Source organism: Myxine glutinosa, chromosome 8, assembly GCF_964187855.1.
Source record: "Myxine glutinosa chromosome 8, kmMyxGlut1.1, whole genome shotgun sequence".
Lineage (NCBI taxonomy): Eukaryota > Metazoa > Chordata > Myxini > Myxiniformes > Myxinidae > Myxine > Myxine glutinosa.
Window position 1 is genome coordinate 61,311,470 of NC_136268.1, and position 20,393 is coordinate 61,331,862.

General features: G+C 40.4%; 1 protein-coding gene across 3 annotated transcripts in view; it reads left to right on the top strand.

Moving 5' to 3' along the window:
- The window catches only part of LOC137432526 (uncharacterized), a 47,321-nt gene that overhangs the window by 14,746 nt on the left and 12,182 nt on the right, over positions 1-20,393 (top strand). For all 3 annotated transcript variants that reach the window (XM_068124544.2, XM_068124542.2, XM_068124543.2), the window contains exons 2-3: positions 10,332-11,578; positions 15,688-15,837. In XM_068124544.2, coding sequence (XP_067980645.2) covers positions 10,332-11,578; positions 15,688-15,837 — 1,397 coding nt within the window. The remainder of the gene's footprint in view (positions 1-10,331; positions 11,579-15,687; positions 15,838-20,393) is intronic.

Here is a 20,393-nt window from a genome sequence, read left to right on the forward strand (position 1 = left end):
TCTAATTCAGAGGGTTCTAAAGTGTAATTCAGAGGGTTCTAAAGTGTAATTCAGAGGGTTCTAAAGTCTAATTCAGAGGGTTCTAAAGTGTAATTCAGAGGGTTCTAAAGTCTAATTCAGAGGGTTCGAAAGTGTAATTCAGAGGGTTCGAAAGTCTAATTCAGAGGGTTCTAAAGTCTAATTCAGAGGGTTCTAAAGTCTAATTCAGAGGGTTCTAAAGTCTAATTCAGAGGGTTCTAAAGTGTAATTCTAGAGGGTTCGAAAGTCTAATTCAGAGGGTTCTAAAGTCTAATTCAGAGGGTTCTAAAGTCTAATTCAGAGGGTTCTAAAGTCTAATTCAGAGGGTTCTAAAGTGTAATTCTAGAGGGTTCTAAAGTCTAATTCAGAGGGTTCTAAAGTCTAATTCAGAGGGTTCTAAAGTGTAATTCAGAGGGTTCTAAAGTCTAATTCAGAGGGTTCTAAAGTGTAATTCTAGAGGGTTCTAAAGTGTAATTCTAGAGGGTTCGAAAGTGTAATTCAGAGGGTTCGAAAGTGTAATTCAGAGGGTTCTAAAGTCTAATTCAGAGGGTTCGAAAGTCTAATTCAGAGGGTTCTAAAGTCTAATTCAGAGGGTTCTAAAGTCTAATTCAGAGGGTTCGAAAGTCTAATTCAGAGGGTTCTAAAGTCTAATTCAGAGGGTTCTAAAGTCTAATTCAGAGGGTTCGAAAGTCTAATTCAGAGGGTTCTAAAGTCTAATTCAGAGGGTTCTAAAGTCTAATTCAGAGGGTTCTAAAGTCTAATTCAGAGGGTTCTAAAGTGTAATTCTAGAGGGTTCGAAAGTCTAATTCAGAGGGTTCTAAAGTCTAATTCAGAGGGTTCTAAAGTCTAATTCAGAGGGTTCTAAAGTCTAATTCAGAGGGTTCTAAAGTCTAATTCAGAGGGTTCTAAAGTCTAATTCAGAGGGTTCTAAAGTCTAATTCAGAGGGTTCTAAAGTCTAATTCAGAGGGTTCGAAAGTCTAATTCAGAGGGTTCTAAAGTCTAATTCAGAGGGTTCTAAAGTGTAATTCAGAGGGTTCTAAAGTGTAATTCAGAGGGTTCTAAAGTCTAATTCAGAGGGTTCTAAAGTGTAATTCAGAGGGTTCTAAAGTCTAATTCAGAGGGTTCGAAAGTGTAATTCAGAGGGTTCGAAAGTCTAATTCAGAGGGTTCTAAAGTCTAATTCAGAGGGTTCTAAAGTCTAATTCAGAGGGTTCTAAAGTCTAATTCAGAGGGTTCTAAAGTGTAATTCTAGAGGGTTCGAAAGTCTAATTCAGAGGGTTCTAAAGTCTAATTCAGAGGGTTCTAAAGTCTAATTCAGAGGGTTCTAAAGTCTAATTCAGAGGGTTCTAAAGTGTAATTCTAGAGGGTTCTAAAGTCTAATTCAGAGGGTTCTAAAGTCTAATTCAGAGGGTTCTAAAGTGTAATTCAGAGGGTTCTAAAGTCTAATTCAGAGGGTTCTAAAGTGTAATTCTAGAGGGTTCTAAAGTGTAATTCTAGAGGGTTCGAAAGTGTAATTCAGAGGGTTCGAAAGTGTAATTCAGAGGGTTCTAAAGTCTAATTCAGAGGGTTCGAAAGTCTAATTCAGAGGGTTCTAAAGTCTAATTCAGAGGGTTCTAAAGTCTAATTCAGAGGGTTCGAAAGTCTAATTCAGAGGGTTCTAAAGTCTAATTCAGAGGGTTCTAAAGTCTAATTCAGAGGGTTCGAAAGTCTAATTCAGAGGGTTCTAAAGTCTAATTCAGAGGGTTCTAAAGTCTAATTCAGAGGGTTCTAAAGTCTAATTCAGAGGGTTCTAAAGTCTAATTCTAGAGGGTTCGAAAGTCTAATTCAGAGGGTTCTAAAGTCTAATTCAGAGGGTTCTAAAGTCTAATTCAGAGGGTTCTAAAGTCTAATTCAGAGGGTTCTAAAGTCTAATTCAGAGGGTTCTAAAGTCTAATTCAGAGGGTTCTAAAGTCTAATTCAGAGGGTTCTAAAGTCTAATTCAGAGGGTTCTAAAGTCTAATTCAGAGGGTTCTAAAGTCTAATTCAGAGGGTTCGAAAGTCTAATTCAGAGGGTTCTAAAGTCTAATTCAGAGGGTTCTAAAGTGTAATTCAGAGGGTTCTAAAGTGTAATTCAGAGGGTTCTAAAGTCTAATTCAGAGGGTTCTAAAGTGTAATTCAGAGGGTTCTAAAGTGTAATTCAGAGGGTTCTAAAGTCTAATTCAGAGGGTTCTAAAGTCTAATTCAGAGGGTTCGAAAGTGTAATTCAGAGGGTTCGAAAGTCTAATTCAGAGGGTTCTAAAGTCTAATTCAGAGGGTTCTAAAGTCTAATTCAGAGGGTTCTAAAGTCTAATTCAGAGGGTTCTAAAGTGTAATTCTAGAGGGTTCGAAAGTCTAATTCAGAGGGTTCTAAAGTCTAATTCAGAGGGTTCTAAAGTCTAATTCAGAGGGTTCTAAAGTCTAATTCAGAGGGTTCTAAAGTGTAATTCCAGAGGGTTCTAAAGTCTAATTCAGAGGGTTCTAAAGTCTAATTCAGAGGGTTCTAAAGTGTAATTCAGAGGGTTCTAAAGTCTAATTCAGAGGGTTCTAAAGTGTAATTCTAGAGGGTTCTAAAGTGTAATTCTAGAGGGTTCGAAAGTGTAATTCAGAGGGTTCGAAAGTGTAATTCAGAGGGTTCTAAAGTCTAATTCAGAGGGTTCGAAAGTGTAATTCAGAGGGTTCGAAAGTGTAATTCAGAGGGTTCTAAAGTCTAATTCAGAGGGTTCTAAAGTCTAATTCAGAGGGTTCTAAAGTCTAATTCAGAGGGTTCTAAAGTGTAATTCAGAGGGTTCTAAAGTCTAATTCAGAGGGTTCTAAAGTGTAATTCTAGAGGGTTCTAAAGTGTAATTCTAGAGGGTTCTAAAGTGTAATTCAGAGGGTTCTAAAGTGTAATTCTAGAGGGTTATAAAGTGTAATTCAGAGGATTCTCGGAGGGTTCTAAAGGGTTCTAAAGTGTAATTCTAAATGGTTCTAAAGTGTAATTCAGAGGGTTCTAAAGTGTAATTCAGAGGGTTCGAAAGTGTAATTCAGAGGGTTCTAAAGTGTAATTCAGAGGGTTCTAAAGTCTAATTCAGAGGGTTCTAAAGTGTAATTCAGAGGGTTCTAAAGTGTAATTCAGAGGGTTCTAAAGTCTAATTCAGAGGGTTCTAAAGTGTAATTCAGAGGGTTCTAAAGTGTAATTCAGAGGGTTCTAAAGTCTAATTCAGAGGGTTCTAAAGTGTAATTCAGAGGGTTCTAAAGTGTAATTCAGAGGGTTCTAAAGTCTAATTCAGAGGGTTCTAAAGTCTAATTCAGAGGGTTCTAAAGTCTAATTCAGAGGGTTCTAAAGTGTAATTCTAGAGGGTTCGAAAGTCTAATTCAGAGGGTTCTAAAGTCTAATTCAGAGGGTTCTAAAGTCTAATTCAGAGGGTTCTAAAGTCTAATTCAGAGGGTTCTAAAGTCTAATTCAGAGGGTTCTAAAGTCTAATTCAGAGGGTTCTAAAGTGTAATTCTAGAGGTTTCTAAAGTCTAATTCAGAGGGTTCTAAAGTCTAATTCAGAGGGTTCTAAAGTCTAATTCAGAGGGTTCTAAAGTCTAATTCAGAGGGTTCTAAAGTGTAATTCAGAGGGTTCTAAAGTCTAATTCAGAGGGTTCTAAAGTGTAATTCTAGAGGGTTCTAAAGTGTAATTCTAGAGGGTTCGAAAGTCTAATTCAGAGGGTTCTAAAGTGTAATTCAGAGGGTTCTAAAGTCTAATTCAGAGGGTTCTAAAGTCTAATTCAGAGGGTTCTAAAGTCTAATTCAGAGGGTTCTAAAGTCTAATTCAGAGGGTTCTAAAGTGTAATTCAGAGGGTTCTAAAGTCTAATTCAGAGGGTTCTAAAGTGTAATTCTAGAGGGTTCTAAAGTGTAATTCTAGAGGGTTCTAAAGTGTAATTCAGAGGGTTCTAAAGTGTAATTCTAGAGGGTTATAAAGTGTAATTCAGAGGATTCTCAGAGGGTTCTAAAGGGTTCTAAAGTGTAATTCTAAATGGTTCTAAAGTGTAATTCAGAGGGTTCTAAAGTGTGATTCTAGAGGGTTCTAAAGTGTAATTCAGAGGGTTCTAAAGTAATTCTAGAGGGTTCTAAAGTGTAATTCAGAGGGTTCTAAAGTGTAATTCTCGAGGGTTATAAAGTGTAATTCAGAGGATTCTCAGAGGGTTCTAAAGGGTTCTAAAGTGTAATTCTAAATGGTTCTAAAGTGTAATTCAGAGGGTTCTAAAGTGTGATTCTAGAGAGTTCTAAAGTGTAATTTTAAATGGTTCTAAAGTGTAATTCTAGAGGGTTCTAAAGTGTGATTCTAGAGGGTTCTAAAGTGTAATTCAGAGGGTTCTAAAGTGTAATTCTAGAGGGTTCTAAAGTGTAATTCTAGAGGGTTCTAAAGTGTAATTCTAAATGGTTCTAAAGTGTAATTCAGAGGGTTCTAAAGTGTAATTCTAGAGGGTTCTAAAGTGTAATTCAGAGGGTTCTAAAGTGTAATTCTAGAGGGTTCTAAAGTGTAATTCAGAGGGTTCTAAAGTGTAATTCAGAGGGTTCTAAAGTCTAATTCAGAGGGTTCTAAAGTCTAATTCAGAGGGTTCTAAAGTCTAATTCTAGAGGGTTCGAAAGTCTAATTCAGAGGGTTCTAAAGTCTAATTCAGAGGGTTCTAAAGTCTAATTCAGAGGGTTCTAAAGTCTAATTCAGAGGGTTCTAAAGTCTAATTCAGAGGGTTCTAAAGTCTAATTCAGAGGGTTCTAAAGTCTAATTCAGAGGGTTCTAAAGTCTAATTCAGAGGGTTCTAAAGTCTAATTCAGAGGGTTCTAAAGTCTAATTCAGAGGGTTCGAAAGTCTAATTCAGAGGGTTCTAAAGTCTAATTCAGAGGGTTCTAAAGTGTAATTCAGAGGGTTCTAAAGTGTAATTCAGAGGGTTCTAAAGTCTAATTCAGAGGGTTCTAAAGTGTAATTCAGAGGGTTCTAAAGTGTAATTCAGAGGGTTCTAAAGTCTAATTCAGAGGGTTCTAAAGTCTAATTCAGAGGGTTCGAAAGTGTAATTCAGAGGGTTCGAAAGTCTAATTCAGAGGGTTCTAAAGTCTAATTCAGAGGGTTCTAAAGTCTAATTCAGAGGGTTCTAAAGTCTAATTCAGAGGGTTCTAAAGTGTAATTCTAGAGGGTTCGAAAGTCTAATTCAGAGGGTTCTAAAGTCTAATTCAGAGGGTTCTAAAGTCTAATTCAGAGGGTTCTAAAGTCTAATTCAGAGGGTTCTAAAGTGTAATTCCAGAGGGTTCTAAAGTCTAATTCAGAGGGTTCTAAAGTCTAATTCAGAGGGTTCTAAAGTGTAATTCAGAGGGTTCTAAAGTCTAATTCAGAGGGTTCTAAAGTGTAATTCTAGAGGGTTCTAAAGTGTAATTCTAGAGGGTTCGAAAGTGTAATTCAGAGGGTTCGAAAGTGTAATTCAGAGGGTTCTAAAGTCTAATTCAGAGGGTTCGAAAGTGTAATTCAGAGGGTTCGAAAGTGTAATTCAGAGGGTTCTAAAGTCTAATTCAGAGGGTTCTAAAGTCTAATTCAGAGGGTTCTAAAGTCTAATTCAGAGGGTTCTAAAGTGTAATTCAGAGGGTTCTAAAGTCTAATTCAGAGGGTTCTAAAGTGTAATTCTAGAGGGTTCTAAAGTGTAATTCTAGAGGGTTCTAAAGTGTAATTCAGAGGGTTCTAAAGTGTAATTCTAGAGGGTTATAAAGTGTAATTCAGAGGATTCTCGGAGGGTTCTAAAGGGTTCTAAAGTGTAATTCTAAATGGTTCTAAAGTGTAATTCAGAGGGTTCTAAAGTGTAATTCAGAGGGTTCGAAAGTGTAATTCAGAGGGTTCTAAAGTGTAATTCAGAGGGTTCTAAAGTCTAATTCAGAGGGTTCTAAAGTGTAATTCAGAGGGTTCTAAAGTGTAATTCAGAGGGTTCTAAAGTCTAATTCAGAGGGTTCTAAAGTGTAATTCAGAGGGTTCTAAAGTGTAATTCAGAGGGTTCTAAAGTCTAATTCAGAGGGTTCTAAAGTGTAATTCAGAGGGTTCTAAAGTGTAATTCAGAGGGTTCTAAAGTCTAATTCAGAGGGTTCTAAAGTCTAATTCAGAGGGTTCTAAAGTCTAATTCAGAGGGTTCTAAAGTGTAATTCTAGAGGGTTCGAAAGTCTAATTCAGAGGGTTCTAAAGTCTAATTCAGAGGGTTCTAAAGTCTAATTCAGAGGGTTCTAAAGTCTAATTCAGAGGGTTCTAAAGTCTAATTCAGAGGGTTCTAAAGTCTAATTCAGAGGGTTCTAAAGTGTAATTCTAGAGGGTTCTAAAGTCTAATTCAGAGGGTTCTAAAGTCTAATTCAGAGGGTTCTAAAGTCTAATTCAGAGGGTTCTAAAGTCTAATTCAGAGGGTTCTAAAGTGTAATTCAGAGGGTTCTAAAGTCTAATTCAGAGGGTTCTAAAGTGTAATTCTAGAGGGTTCTAAAGTGTAATTCTAGAGGGTTCGAAAGTCTAATTCAGAGGGTTCTAAAGTGTAATTCAGAGGGTTCTAAAGTCTAATTCAGAGGGTTCTAAAGTCTAATTCAGAGGGTTCTAAAGTCTAATTCAGAGGGTTCTAAAGTCTAATTCAGAGGGTTCTAAAGTGTAATTCAGAGGGTTCTAAAGTCTAATTCAGAGGGTTCTAAAGTGTAATTCTAGAGGGTTCTAAAGTGTAATTCTAGAGGGTTCTAAAGTGTAATTCAGAGGGTTCTAAAGTGTAATTCTAGAGGGTTATAAAGTGTAATTCAGAGGATTCTCAGAGGGTTCTAAAGGGTTCTAAAGTGTAATTCTAAATGGTTCTAAAGTGTAATTCAGAGGGTTCTAAAGTGTGATTCTAGAGGGTTCTAAAGTGTAATTCAGAGGGTTCTAAAGTAATTCTAGAGGGTTCTAAAGTGTAATTCAGAGGGTTCTAAAGTGTAATTCTCGAGGGTTATAAAGTGTAATTCAGAGGATTCTCAGAGGGTTCTAAAGGGTTCTAAAGTGTAATTCTAAATGGTTCTAAAGTGTAATTCAGAGGGTTCTAAAGTGTGATTCTAGAGAGTTCTAAAGTGTAATTTTAAATGGTTCTAAAGTGTAATTCTAGAGGGTTCTAAAGTGTGATTCTAGAGGGTTCTAAAGTGTAATTCAGAGGGTTCTAAAGTGTAATTCTAGAGGGTTCTAAAGTGTAATTCTAGAGGGTTCTAAAGTGTAATTCTAAATGGTTCTAAAGTGTAATTCAGAGGGTTCTAAAGTGTAATTCTAGAGGGTTCTAAAGTGTAATTCAGAGGGTTCTAAAGTGTAATTCTAGAGGGTTCTAAAGTGTAATTCAGAGGGTTCTAAAGTGTAATTCAGAGGGTTCTAAAGTGTAATTCTAGAGGGTTCTAAAGTGTAATTCAGAGGGTTCTAAAGTGTAATTCAGAGGGTTCTAAAGTGTAATTCTAGAGGGTTCTAAAGTGTAATTCAGAGGGTTCTAAAGTGTAATTCAGAGGATTCTCAGAGGGTTCTAAAGGGTTCTAAAGTGTAATTCTAAATGGTTCTAAAGTGTAATTTTAGAGGGTTCTAAAGTGTGATTCTAGAGAGTTCGAAAGTGTAATTTTAAATGGTTCTAACGTGTAATTCTAGAGGGTTCTAAAGTGTGATTCTAGAGAGTTCTAAAGTGTAATATTAAATGGTTCTAAAATGTAATTCTAGAGAGTTCTAAAGTGTAATTCTAGAGGGTTCTAAAGTGTGATTCTAGAGAGTTCTAAAGTGTAATTTTAAATGGTTCTAAAGTGTAATTCTAGAGGGTTCTAAAGTGTAATTCTAGAGGGTTCTAAAGTGTGATTCTAGAGAGTTCTAAAGTATAATTTTAAATGGTTCTAAAGTGTAATTCTCGAGGGTTCTAAAGTGTGATTCTAGAGGGTTCTAAAGTGTAATTATAAATGGTTCTAAAGTGTAATTCAGAGGGTTCTAAAGTGTAATTCTAGAGGGTTCTAAAGTGTAATTCAGAGGGTTCTAAAGTGTAATTCAGAGGATTATCAGAGGGTTCTAAAGGGTTCTAAAGTGTAATTCTAGAGAGTTCTAAAGTGTAATTTTAAATGGTTCTAAAGTGTAATTCTAGAGGGTTCTAATGTGTAATTCTAAAGTGTGATTCTAGAGGGTTCTAAAGTGTGATTTTAGAGGGTTCTAAAGTGTAATTTTAAATGGTTCTAAAGTGTAATTCTAGAGGGTTCTAAAGTGTGATTATAGAGGGTTCTAAAGTGATTTTAGAGGGTTCTAAGTGTAATTTTAAATGGTTCTAAAGTGTGATTCTAGAGGGTTCTAAGGTGTGATTCTAGAGGGTTCTAAAGTGTAATTCTAAAAAGTTCTAAAGTGTGATTCTAGAGGGTTCTAAAGTGTAATTCTAAGTGGTTCTGCAGTGTAATTCTAGAGGGTTCTAAAGTGTGATTCTAGAGGGTTCTAAAGTGTGATTCTAGAGGGTTCTAAAGTGTAATTCTAAATGGTTCTAAAGTGTAATTCTCGAGGGTTCTAAAGTGTGATTCTAAATGGTTCTACAGTGTAATTCTAGAGGGTTCTAAAGTGTGATTCTAGAGGGTTGTAAAGTGTAATTCTTGAGGGTTCTAAAGTGTAATTCTAAAGGGTTCTAAAGTGTAATTTTAAATGGTTCTAAAGTGTAATTCTAGAGGGTTCTAAAGTGTGATTCTAAATGGTTCTACAGTGTAATTCTAGAGGGTTCTAAAGTGTGATTCTAGAGGGTTGTAAAGTGTAATTCTTGAGGGTTCTAAAGTGTAATTCTAAAGGGTTCTAAAGTGTAATTTTAAATGGTTCTAAAGTGTAATTCTAGAGGGTTCTAAAGTGTGATTCTAAATGGTTCTACAGTGTAATTCTAGAGGGTTCTAAAGTGTGATTCTAAATGGTTCCAAAGTGTAATTCTAGAGGGTTCTAAAGTGTAATTCTATATGGTTCTAAGGGGTAATTCTAGAGGGTTCTAAAGTGTATTTCTAAAGGGGTCTATAGTGTAATTATTAAGGGTTCTAAAGTGTAATTCTCGAGGGTTCTAAAGTGTAATTCTATAGGGTTCTAAAGTGTAATTATTAAGGGTTCTAAAGTGTGATTCTAAATGGTTCTACAGTGTGATTCTAGAGGGTTCTAAAGTGTGATTCTAAATGGTTCTACAGTGTAATTCTAGAGGGTTCTAAAGTGTGATTCTAGAGGGTTGTAAAGTGTAATTCTTGAGGGTTCTAAAGTGTAATTCTAAAGGGTTCTAAAGTGTAATTATTAAGGGTTATAAAGTGTAATTCTAAATGGTTCTACAGTGTAATTCTAGAGGGTTCTAAAGTGTAATTCTAAATGGTTCCAAAGTGTAATTCTAGAGGGTTCTAAAGTGTAATTCTATATGGTTCTAAGGGGTAATTCTAGAGGGTTCTAAAGGGTAATTCCAAAGGGTAATTCTAAAGGGTAATTCCAAAGGGTAATTCTAAAGGGTAATTCCAAAGGGTAATTCTAAAGGGTAATTCTAAAGGGTAATTTTAAAGGGTAATTCTAAAGGGTGATTCTAAAGAGTAATTCTAAAGGGTAATTCTAAGGGTGATTCTAAAGAGTAATTCTAAAGGGTGATTCTAAAGGGTAATTCTAACGGTGATTCTAAAGAGTAATTCTAAAGAGTAATTCTAAAGAGTAATTCTAAAGGGTGATTCTAAAGGGTAATTCTAACGGTGATTCTAAAGAGTAATTCGAAAGGGTAATTCTAAAGGGTAATTTTAAAGGGTGATTCTGAAGGGTAATTCTGAAGTGTTTCATTTGTTTCTCGGCTTTGCCCAATTCACATTGAAAATGCTAAAATGAACCGTTTCTTTCAAAGATGGATGAGATTATTTCAATACGTTTTTGATGGGAGGGGCGTTGAGTGGGTGGGGTGAGACTGCACTCTAGGATTGCCTCCTTCCCCTCACACCCCCGCCCCCACAAACCCCATCTATTACCAGGTCACTGCAATGTGCAGCGCAAATATTCCCAAAATCTGGATGCATGATACAAAATGATGTACACAAGTCAAGCCAAGAACTTTCGCAGAAGTTTATCTTGAAACATAAGTTAGTCACCAAAATGAAATTTTAAAGATGGATTCAGCAATCCAAGCAACAAATTGGAATGACAAGTAATAGTAATAAGCTTCAACTTATTTTGCTGCAACAACGTCAACACTCACGTCGTCGGGCTCATGAGGGGATGTAAAAAAGGGGGTAATCTTAAAAAAATGGTAAGTTATTTTTTCTTGAATGAAATCATTTGTATTGTTCTACCCACAGGTGACGTGGATTCCAGTGGAGTTTTCTTGAAGTCCATCAGATTCATGAATAAAGGGACCCACACTGTGTCTGAAGCAGTGGAAAGTGCAAAATCGCCGACATGTTTAAAGAAAGCGATTCAGCAGAATTGTGACAAAACAAAAAACCTGGGCAATAAGCTTCAAGAGGATGATGTTTCACAAAGCAAACAATGTTGTGTTTCAAGCATCAATTTGCCTTTGGTTACTCAGACCAATCGCAGCCATAAAGATGATGCAGATCAACTGCGGGGTTTTTATCTCACAAGCTTCAAAGAAGATGGTGTAAAAATGGACGATAACGCGAGGAAGGAAGTTGCATGCCATAAAGGGCAGTTGAAAAGGAGCAAAAGAGACTTATGCCTGAAACACTTATTCCAAGATTCAGGCCTAGCACCTTCGGATAGTGAGATGTCCCTGACTATTTCTACGAACCACTTTGTCCTGAGCAGAAACCGATCCCTCTCGGTGGACTCCGGTCACGTTCCAACTCCGTCTTCGAGTACCCAAACCTCACATCTTCCTCACTGGATACCTCTCGTCACCTCAAAGCCACCAAAGATCCAAAACACAGCAGCCAAAATGAAATCGTACTATTCATGGAACAGCTTCTGCACGAGCGGACCTGCTCATCGGGAGAAAAACAAGTCTGACAATGACTCGATGTGCAAGACAATGAGTCGCAAGATGCTGTGCGACTCTTCCTTTCCATCTAACCAACAAGTCTCGTCTCAAAAAACGCATCCCTCACTTTTTCACAAGCTAGGAAGAGGCACGCTCCCATTCTGGAAGAACGATAGAGACAAGACCCAGGTGCACAAGCCGTTCCTGCACAATTCCACAAAGGACATGAGAGACACTACCTTTCGCAGACCCCTATTCAGAACTTTATCCTCCAGCCCCCCACAACTCAAGCCAGGTTTAGCTGAAAATGGAACTCGAAGCAAGAGTGTTCCTGAAGTCTTTTGGCAACAGGAACCTGATAGCAAATGCGTTTACCCAGAAAGCTCCTCATATTACTGGGCTTGGAAAACTTGCCAATTGGAGAGGCAGCGCCTTGAGTTTGGGTCCATGGACGGAGAAATGATGAATGCCCCAAAGAAAACTTGTATGAAGGAGAGAATGGTCTCAAACCCTGATGATATCATTCAGGAGTGGGAAGGATATTTGAATATGGTGCTTCCAACACTCAGGGTTGATGAAAGAGACAAGATGAGCAATGCCAGACAGGTGAGGCAATATGGCTTTGTTTAGAAAGGCTAAATGCCCCTAATTGAGAGGGCTTCAACCGTGTCGGCAGTTGTGCGCATGCCTTACTTTCTGACAATAGCCAGGTGTTGGCTTAATGGTTAACCCATAAAGTGCTGGATTTCCTGGTTAGTAGGCCAGAAATGTTATTTTATCATCAGCTTTTCTCCACCAATTAGAAGCAAGCATTCATAAGTTACCCAGGGTATTAGACATTGTAAAAAAAAAGGTCATGATTCTTTCTTTGGGTTGACGTCATTTTAACCTCATTTGCATAAAAACAGTAGTACATGTGACTTCTATTGGAATGCTGATTCTCAGACTTGCAGTGCCACGTGAAAGATTTTAATTCCCAAGTTGTTTCAAATCCTGACCTGTCCTCAATCCCATGGTTGTTAAATCCTTGTGCTGAAATGCAGTCCAAGTGTATAGCAGACATAGTTGTGTAATATGAGGTTTATTGTGTAAATACATTGTATGAGAGCACGTGACTCACAATTAGTGGTTTAATTCATACAGTCCTGAAACCCAAAGCAATTATAAAGTTAATGGAAGTTCAAAAATGAATCTCCTAGTTGTCCCCCGTCGCACCGTGGAGCGAACGGGGGACTACGGTTTTCCCTTGCGTCCGTGTGTCCGTCCGTCCGTCCGTGCGTGAGTGGGGGCGTGCGTGCGTGCATTCATGCATGCGTGCATGCGTAAGCGAAGGACCGCATTCGAATTTGGTGTGTGGGTGCAACCCACCTCAAAATCCAAGATGGCCGCCGCCATGTATGTCTGACGCCATGTATGTCTGAAGCTTGTGAGCGGAATATCTTGAAAAATAAGCGAAGTTCCAACTTCTAATCTGGTGTGTGGATGTATCCAGGCATAAGGAAGAAATCTATTGAAAATTGGGTCGCCACGTCAAAATCCAAGATGGCCGCCACCATATATATGTCTGAACCTTGTTGAGCGAAATATCTTGAAAAATAAACGACTACCAACTTCTAATCTCGTGTGTGGGTGTACCGACGCATAAGGAAGAACGCTATTGAAAATTGGGTCGCCACGTCAAAATCCAAGATGGCCGCCGCCATGTATGTCTGAACCTTGTGAGCGGAATATCTTGAAAAATAAACGAACTACTAACTTCTAATCTGGTGTGTGGGTGTAGCTACGCATAAGGGAGAACGCTATTGAAAATTGGGTCGCCACATCAAAATCCAGGAATGGCCGCCTTGCGTCTTCCACTTTGTCAACTCGCATTACTTCACCGACGGGGGACCTAGGCGTAACGCTTGTTTCACTTTGAATTAAGCTGCAAATGCTTCTAAGATTGAGATCGAGTGCATTCTCGAGTGCTTCTAAGTTGTGGGATAATTTTGTAGCATTACACAAATATTTGATTGCAATGACATGTACCATATTCAAGTTATTATTGTATAATTTGGCACCGTTTTCTGGATTAGGTTCCCTATTTGATGCTTCACATTGGGCATATTTATTTTACATGGCCATGCTTAACCCATTTACAAGGGTCAGTGCATGGCCAAACAACCATAAGTCGCTAATAATAGCACAGGCTTTGACCAGGGGGGGGAGGTGGGAGTGGGTTTGGGGGCTCCTGCACTTCAGATAACGATGAGGAACTTCATTGTAAGAGAACTCATTCTTGATCCGCCACCGAAGGTGGATGGAGGTTATGTTTTCACACTTGTCTGTCTTTCTGTCTGTTTGTCTGTTTGTTTGTCTGTGAAGAGGATATTTTATATAAAGTTGTGGACGGATTCGGACGAAATTTGGTGTATGTGACAAGGACGAAATGATTAGATTTTAATGAAGATCCGGATTCGGATCCGGCTACTAGAATTTTAAAGTTATTCTTCACCATTGGGAGATAGGACCAAAAACGATACATAGCAGGATATCTCAAAAAGTTGTGGACGGATTTGGACGAAACTTGGTGGAGAGGTTGTGTGTGACAAGGAAAAATCGATTCAATTTTGGTGAAGATCTGGATCCGGATCCAGATAATATAAATTTTTACGTGATTCTTCAACATTGAGTGATATGGCCAACCAGGCGGAGGTATGAGTGCCGTTCTAGTTCATGTAATGTGAGGTGCTGTAAAAGACACTCCTTCAACGGCAGTGAACTTCTTGAATTTATTTTTTATACGACGCTTGACATCTCAATTTTATTACAATTGAATTATATATTTGAACACGAACACAAATCGCCTTTTTCGCACTTTCAAAACCCTTCCGTTAGCAGTAGTTGGACAAAATATTACGGAATTTTACATCATCACGACCAATTCCATCTGCCACTCTTAGACCCCGCCCATGTTCTTGTTTCTAAATACAGCATGGGGTAATGTGTTCTATGAACTCTCTAGTTGCATGTCGTATAGATTTTATCCTTTTCCAACTAATTTAGTAGTAATTCATGCAAAATTACACTGAAGTGTCCCAATGTCCTTTCCTTACCTGAATATTCATAGCTACAAAATTCTCCGTGAGCATTCTATTCGTATATTAAAGAAAGAAAAGCATTATATGGCTCGTATGAAAAGTATTATATTATTTAAATATTATTATATGAGTATTATCGCAAAAAGTTTTATGCAACTTTTCAGTATTTCTGTTCTGTTTGAATTACAAAGGATAGAAATTATGTGAGTTCGTGCAAGAAAATATTGTTTCTCATTTCATGCATTTTGTTTCATTCAATAAGCTAAAATACTTAGAAGAGATTATTGGACAATACTCCCTTGGAGGAAAAATTGAAATAATGAAAAGGTGTTTGATTACACATACATATAATCAGTGTTCAACTTTGTTTGAATTTTTTAATACTAGGACGTGTCCGTACGTGGGTGCCCGTTCCTTGGTGCGGCCCAGCATCTAGTCGAGACCCAGTCACCCAGGCCGATCACCCATTCCGACCCCAAATTCCTCATACCTCTTTCCTCATTCCTCATTCGCATTTTCTCATTCCTCATTCCTCATTCGCATTTCCTCATTCCTCATTCCTCATTCGCATACCTCATTCCTCATACCCAACTAAACAATATATTATATGAATCGCACCGTACATACCTCCTTCTAGATCTTGTTCTTGTCTTGATATACTCACTCAGGCTCACTCTATCACGACTGAGTCCTCCCAGCTCCTCCAAATGGCGCCCGCTACGCCTCGAATTACTATCCGCGCACGCGCTCTCACATCGGCCACGCCTACGCAACAACGTGTTCTGTGATTGGCTGGCCTACCCCGCAACCTGTTCTGTGATTAGTTTGGTAAATAAATCGCCATAGCTCGGTAACTACTTCTCCGATTAATATGAAACCTTGAAAAGGCACATCCTCAGGTGCCCAGCAATATATCTGGCAAGTTTCAATTAGATCGGACCCGTGGTTGTCGAGAAACAGCGGTCACAGACAAACACACACACACACACACACACACACACACACACACACAGACACACACACACACAGAGAGATTACTGGAATTATAGATAGATGTATCAAAAATAATAGGATTAATAGCATTGATTTACCTTATTCCTTAACGTCCATACATCATTACATCAATCTAATTTGTTGACAATAAATAAATATTACAAATATTGTATAATTTTCACCATCATTTAACCAGGCCTATGGCTATTCATGCTCTCATCCAGACAGAACCTTTATGGGTGAGAAGAAAATAAACCCAGGTGCAAATCTACTTTGTTATGATAAACGACTTCATTAAACATACCTTATTAGGTAACAACTTTGTGAAATGCCTGGTGTCAGTGTGAAGTTCCAAAATGCTGAGCATCAGTCACTGAAAGTGATTGCATTTCGAAGTCTTAAATGCGTTAAAATGCGAGTCAGGGATTTTGTGGATTGGAATACCCATCGCTGGAATTCCACTCTGAGGTTACCAATCCAGTCCTGCAACTTTCTGCTCGCTCCAAAAATCCAATAAAAATGCAACTCCCTTCACCCACCAATGCTCTCGCTCTGTTCCTTTCTTTCTCCCGCAATGGCTCGGCTGGTGCATAAGTACCCCTTCACCAAGTGTTTCCTGACTTTTTTTTCTCTCTTGATCAGGGTGGTGCCTCGACATCAGGAGCTGGTTTTGAACACCTGCACAACATCCTCTCTGTCCTGCACGGCATAGCAGAACAGATTATTGAGTGTCAATCAATGGCGTCTACACGAAATCTACAACAAGAATCGGTCCACAAAGAGCCTACATTGGTGTGTTGGAGTCGGAATTATGAGTTAAAAATAGAATGATAAATCTCCAAAACATCTCATGGTTGTTGCTTTCTCAGTTTTACTATTCCATGAAAATAACATGCCTCACATGCTTTAATCTTATTGACTTGATGGAGACTAAGGAAAAAAACAACGAGTAATTTGTTATGCTGAAAACAATTTTTATTGTACAGTCTAATACGTGTCTAATTTTTAGGGCACTTGTGCATGCTAGTAGGCAAGGTGGAGGTGTGGTGGGGTTTTTTGGGGTGAAATGAAATATTGTAAACATAAGAAGAGGTGAAAAGAGTGAGAAAAGGAAAGCGGTTCAGGGTGGGGTGAGGTATAAAAAGAGAGATGATTGGTCAGTGAGAAAGGTTGAAAGGTCTCTGAGTGTACATACATGAGGTTACATGAAAAGTGTATGAAAAAAAAATGTTTCTCTAGCTGCAATTCATGATGTTCAATTATTGTTCTGGGTGCAACATGTTTCATATTTCCATAAATTATATGAATATGCAAATGATATATCATTTTCATGAATCAAGATTTCTGAATGTATAGCGAGCGGAAAAAAACTGTCTGTGTGTGTTGACACAAGTGAACATTGTTTATGACACGCAACAAGTTTTATGCAACTTTTTTTTTTTTTTTTTGTATACAAGATCGAGGCTCGTGAAAGAGCGAACATTAATCACACAGAAAGACAAACCGACACATAAAACATATAACATCGGGAGCGGTAGACAAGATGGGGAGAGAGGGGGAAGGACACAAACACAACATTTGAGAGCAGGGACCGAGAGACATGGAGACATCGAGAGATCTGAGAGAGGGCGAGGGCTTTGGGGGGGGGGCATGGGAAGGGGGCGGTGGGAGAGGTATAAAACATATGGACACTGCCAGGACTTCCAGGAAAGAAGTTGGAATTTCAAACAAGGTGGATCTGGGGTGAATTAGCGGGGGTAGAAAAGATCAAGGTTTTGGATGGGGGAAGATAAGAGATGGTGGTGAACAGCTGTTTTAAAGACCTGGAGGGAGGAGTGGGATTGAAGGGAGTGAGGGAGTTTGTTCCAAAGGCGGGAGAAAAGAGGAATGAAAGAGTGAAGGTGAGCAGAGAGCCGAGATTTCGGCAGTTTAACCATCAGAGGGTTGCTGGCAGATCTTGTGCGACCTGTAGGAATATTTGGGGGACAGAGCACAGAGAGAGCTGGGGGTGCAAGGCCGGAGAGGAGTCGGTAGAAGACAGAAAGACCACCTACCTGCCTGCGGTGAGTGAGTGAAAGGCCCTCAGAGATAGCTTCATCGCGGGAGATTCCAATAATTCTGAAAGCTTTGGTTTCAACAGCGTGAAGCCGAGCTAGGTGTGAGGCAGGAGCACCGGCCCATAGGGGAGAACAGTATTCCATTGAGCTGCGGATGAAAGCCTTGTATGTGGTGAGGAGCTCAGGTGTGCCGAGGAAGGACCTCGCACGACGGAGGATGCCCAGTCGGCGACTGGCTTTGGAGGCCAGCTTGGAAATGTGGTTTTCCCAAGAAAGATCATGGCAGATAGTGAGACCCAAAATCTTGAGCGACAGAACTTCTTGGAGAGGATTGTTGAGAAAGTAGATGGGAGGGTTGTCCAGTCGATCTTTTCGGAGAGACATAGTAAGAGTGTGAGATTTGTCAGGATTGAAAGACATGTTCCACTTGTTTGACCAGTCTGTGATTTTGTCCAGGTCTTCAGAGAGTGAGGAGGCAGCAGACTGCCGATTTGAGGGAAGAGGAATGGAGCGGCAGAGAGTGGAGTCATCAGCAAAGAGATAGAGAGGATTTTCGAGAGAGTCAGAGAGATCATTGATGAAGACCAGAAAAAGCACGGGGCCCAGAACACTGCCTTGGGGAACTCCAGCCTGAACAGGAAGAGGAGATGAGAGAAACCCATTCAGGGCCACACGTTGACGACGACTAGAGAGGAAGTCCGCCAGCCATGCGTGGAGATTTCCATGGATACCAAAGGAGGAGAGTTTGGTGAGCAGAGCGGGGTGCCAGACCGTGTCGAAGGCACGTGATATGTCGAGGGAGACAGCTCTAATTTCCTGTTTGGCATTGAGGACCTCCATCCATTGTTGAGACAGCAGAAGCAGCATGTCCAGAGTAGAGTGACCTGGTCTGAAACCAAATTGATGATCAGAGATCAAGCCATTGGAGAAGAGGAAAGATTTCATATCCGAAGCAATGATGGATTCTATGACTTTGCTGATAATTGGGAGAAGGCTGATTGGTCTGTAGTTGCTAGGATCTGTTTTTGCACCTTTTTTGTGCAAAGCGGTGATGTTGGCTGATTTCCAAGCAGATGGCAGTTGACCTTGAGCAAAAGAGAGGGTGAAGAGAACAGAGAGAGGGTGAGATAGAGCAGCAGAGCAGGATTTTAGGACCCGTGGGCTGATGCCGTCGGGTCCAGTTGCAGAATCAGAGTCGAGGGTTGACAGAAACTTTTCCACCTTGTCAGGAGGAAAGGACACGGAGTCCAGGAGCAGCAGGGTACGACTGGGTATGGTGGGTACAGAGAGGGATGGGTTTGGGACACAAGATTTAGAGGCAAACACAGAGTTGAGGCATTCAGCTTTTTCACGTGCGGAGTCAGCTGTGTAGCCGTTTGAGGTAAGGGAGGGGATGGAGGGGGAACAAACACCAGAAACGGATTTGACCAGACGCCACCAGGATTTGGAAGAGGGAGACAGATAAGAGAGTTCGGTCTTGAGAACGGAGAGATATTGTTTCCTGGCTCTCCTGAGGGTGGACACACACTTGTTTCGGGCTTTGTGAAAGGAAATGAGATTTCCTTCCGTTGGATTTGCTTTCCAGGAGACGAAGGCAAGTTGTTTCTGGGCAACAGCCTCACCACAAGATTCCGTGTACCATGGACGGGAGGAAGGGTATGACAACTGAAGACGAGATGGGATAAATCTGTGCATGAGAGAGAGCAATTTACTTTGGAAGAATTCCCAGGATGAGTTGATGTCAGAGTTGGTAGAGATGGGAGACCAGTCCAGATGATTGATGGCTGCTTGAAGACCGTGCCAGTTGGCCTGAGTGAAATGCCAGACTCGTCGACGCTGAGCAGGCTCCCTGAGGATGGTCAGAGAGATGTCCACTTTAACAAGGACATGATCAGATGATCCGATCGGAGCAGAAGAAGAGCAGCAGACATTTTCAGGGAAGTTAGTCATAACCAAGTCCAGAAGAGAATATGTTCCGTTGACTGAGATCCGGGTCGGGAAATTGACAGATTGTGTCAGTCCCAGTGAGTCGCAGAAGTCCTTTGCTGAGGAGCCATGGCTGGTGAGAGAGGTACCCACACCCAGCCAACTGGCATGATGACAGTTGAAATCACCACATATGAGGAAGAGAGAGTTGGGATGAGTAGATAGAATTTGGTCCATATCATCAGACAGCGAGATGTAGATGGAGTCATCACTGTTTGGTGGACGGTACAACACACATATGAACAAGAGGTGGGAGCGAAGGGGAAGCCGTAGCCAGAGGTATTCCTGGGGGTGAGGTGGAGAGAGTGCAGTGCAGGGCGAGTGAGGAAGAGAGTTTTTGATAAAGATAGCAACCTCGCCTCCAGGACGAGGCTCAGGTCTATGATACCGGAGGAGGGAGTAGCCCGGGAGAGATACTATGGAATCAGAGACATCATAAAGGAGGAAAGTTTCTGTTAAGCAGATCACGTCTGGTTTGACAGAAGCAACCTGTATGGAGAGATCAGTTAAGTTTGAACGAAGGCCCCGGATGTTTGAGGTCCATACCGTTAATGAAGAGGAAGGGGGAGCATCAGATACAGAACAGGGGGGAGGAGGGGTAGGGTAAGATGTGGAAGAGGTGGAAGAGGTAGGGAGAGCTGTTGAAGGTGTGTCAGAGATTTCAGAATAGCTCGGAGAAAGGGAAGGATCGGGCGGACAAAAGGTTTGATGGTGATTGGGTGAGCCACAATGAGGTGTTATTTGAGGAGGGGGAAGAGCGAGGCAGAAGGTTGGGGGAGATGGAGGTGAGAGTTTGAAGGGGGAAGAAGCGGGGAGGACGCTTTGAGGAGGGGGAGTGAGAGGGGGGAAATTGAGAAGCAATGAGGGTGGGGAGATTTGAAGGGGAGGGGTGAGGGGGGAGTTTGGGAGGGAAGGGACAAGGGGAGGGATTTGAAAGGGATGGGATATGGGGGAGATTTGGAGGGGAGGGGTGAGGCAGGAGTCTAGGAGGGGAGGGGCGAGGGGGCGTCTTGGCGGGGAGGGGTGAGGGGGTAGTTTAGGAGGGAGGGGGCAAGGGGGGAGATTTGAAAGGGATGGGTGATGGGGAAGATTTGGAGGGGAGGGGTGATGGGGAAGATTTGGAGGGGAGGGGTTATGGGGAAGATTTGGAGGGGAGGGGTGAGATTGGATTTTTGAAAGTGTACGATTTATGGGAAACGAACATTTATTGCAAAATGAGTTTCTTGTGACCTTCGAGTTAAAAATACGTTTAAGGACGCTGGATGGAGGATGGAGTGCAGGAGAGTTTAGGGAATGTAGAAAAAA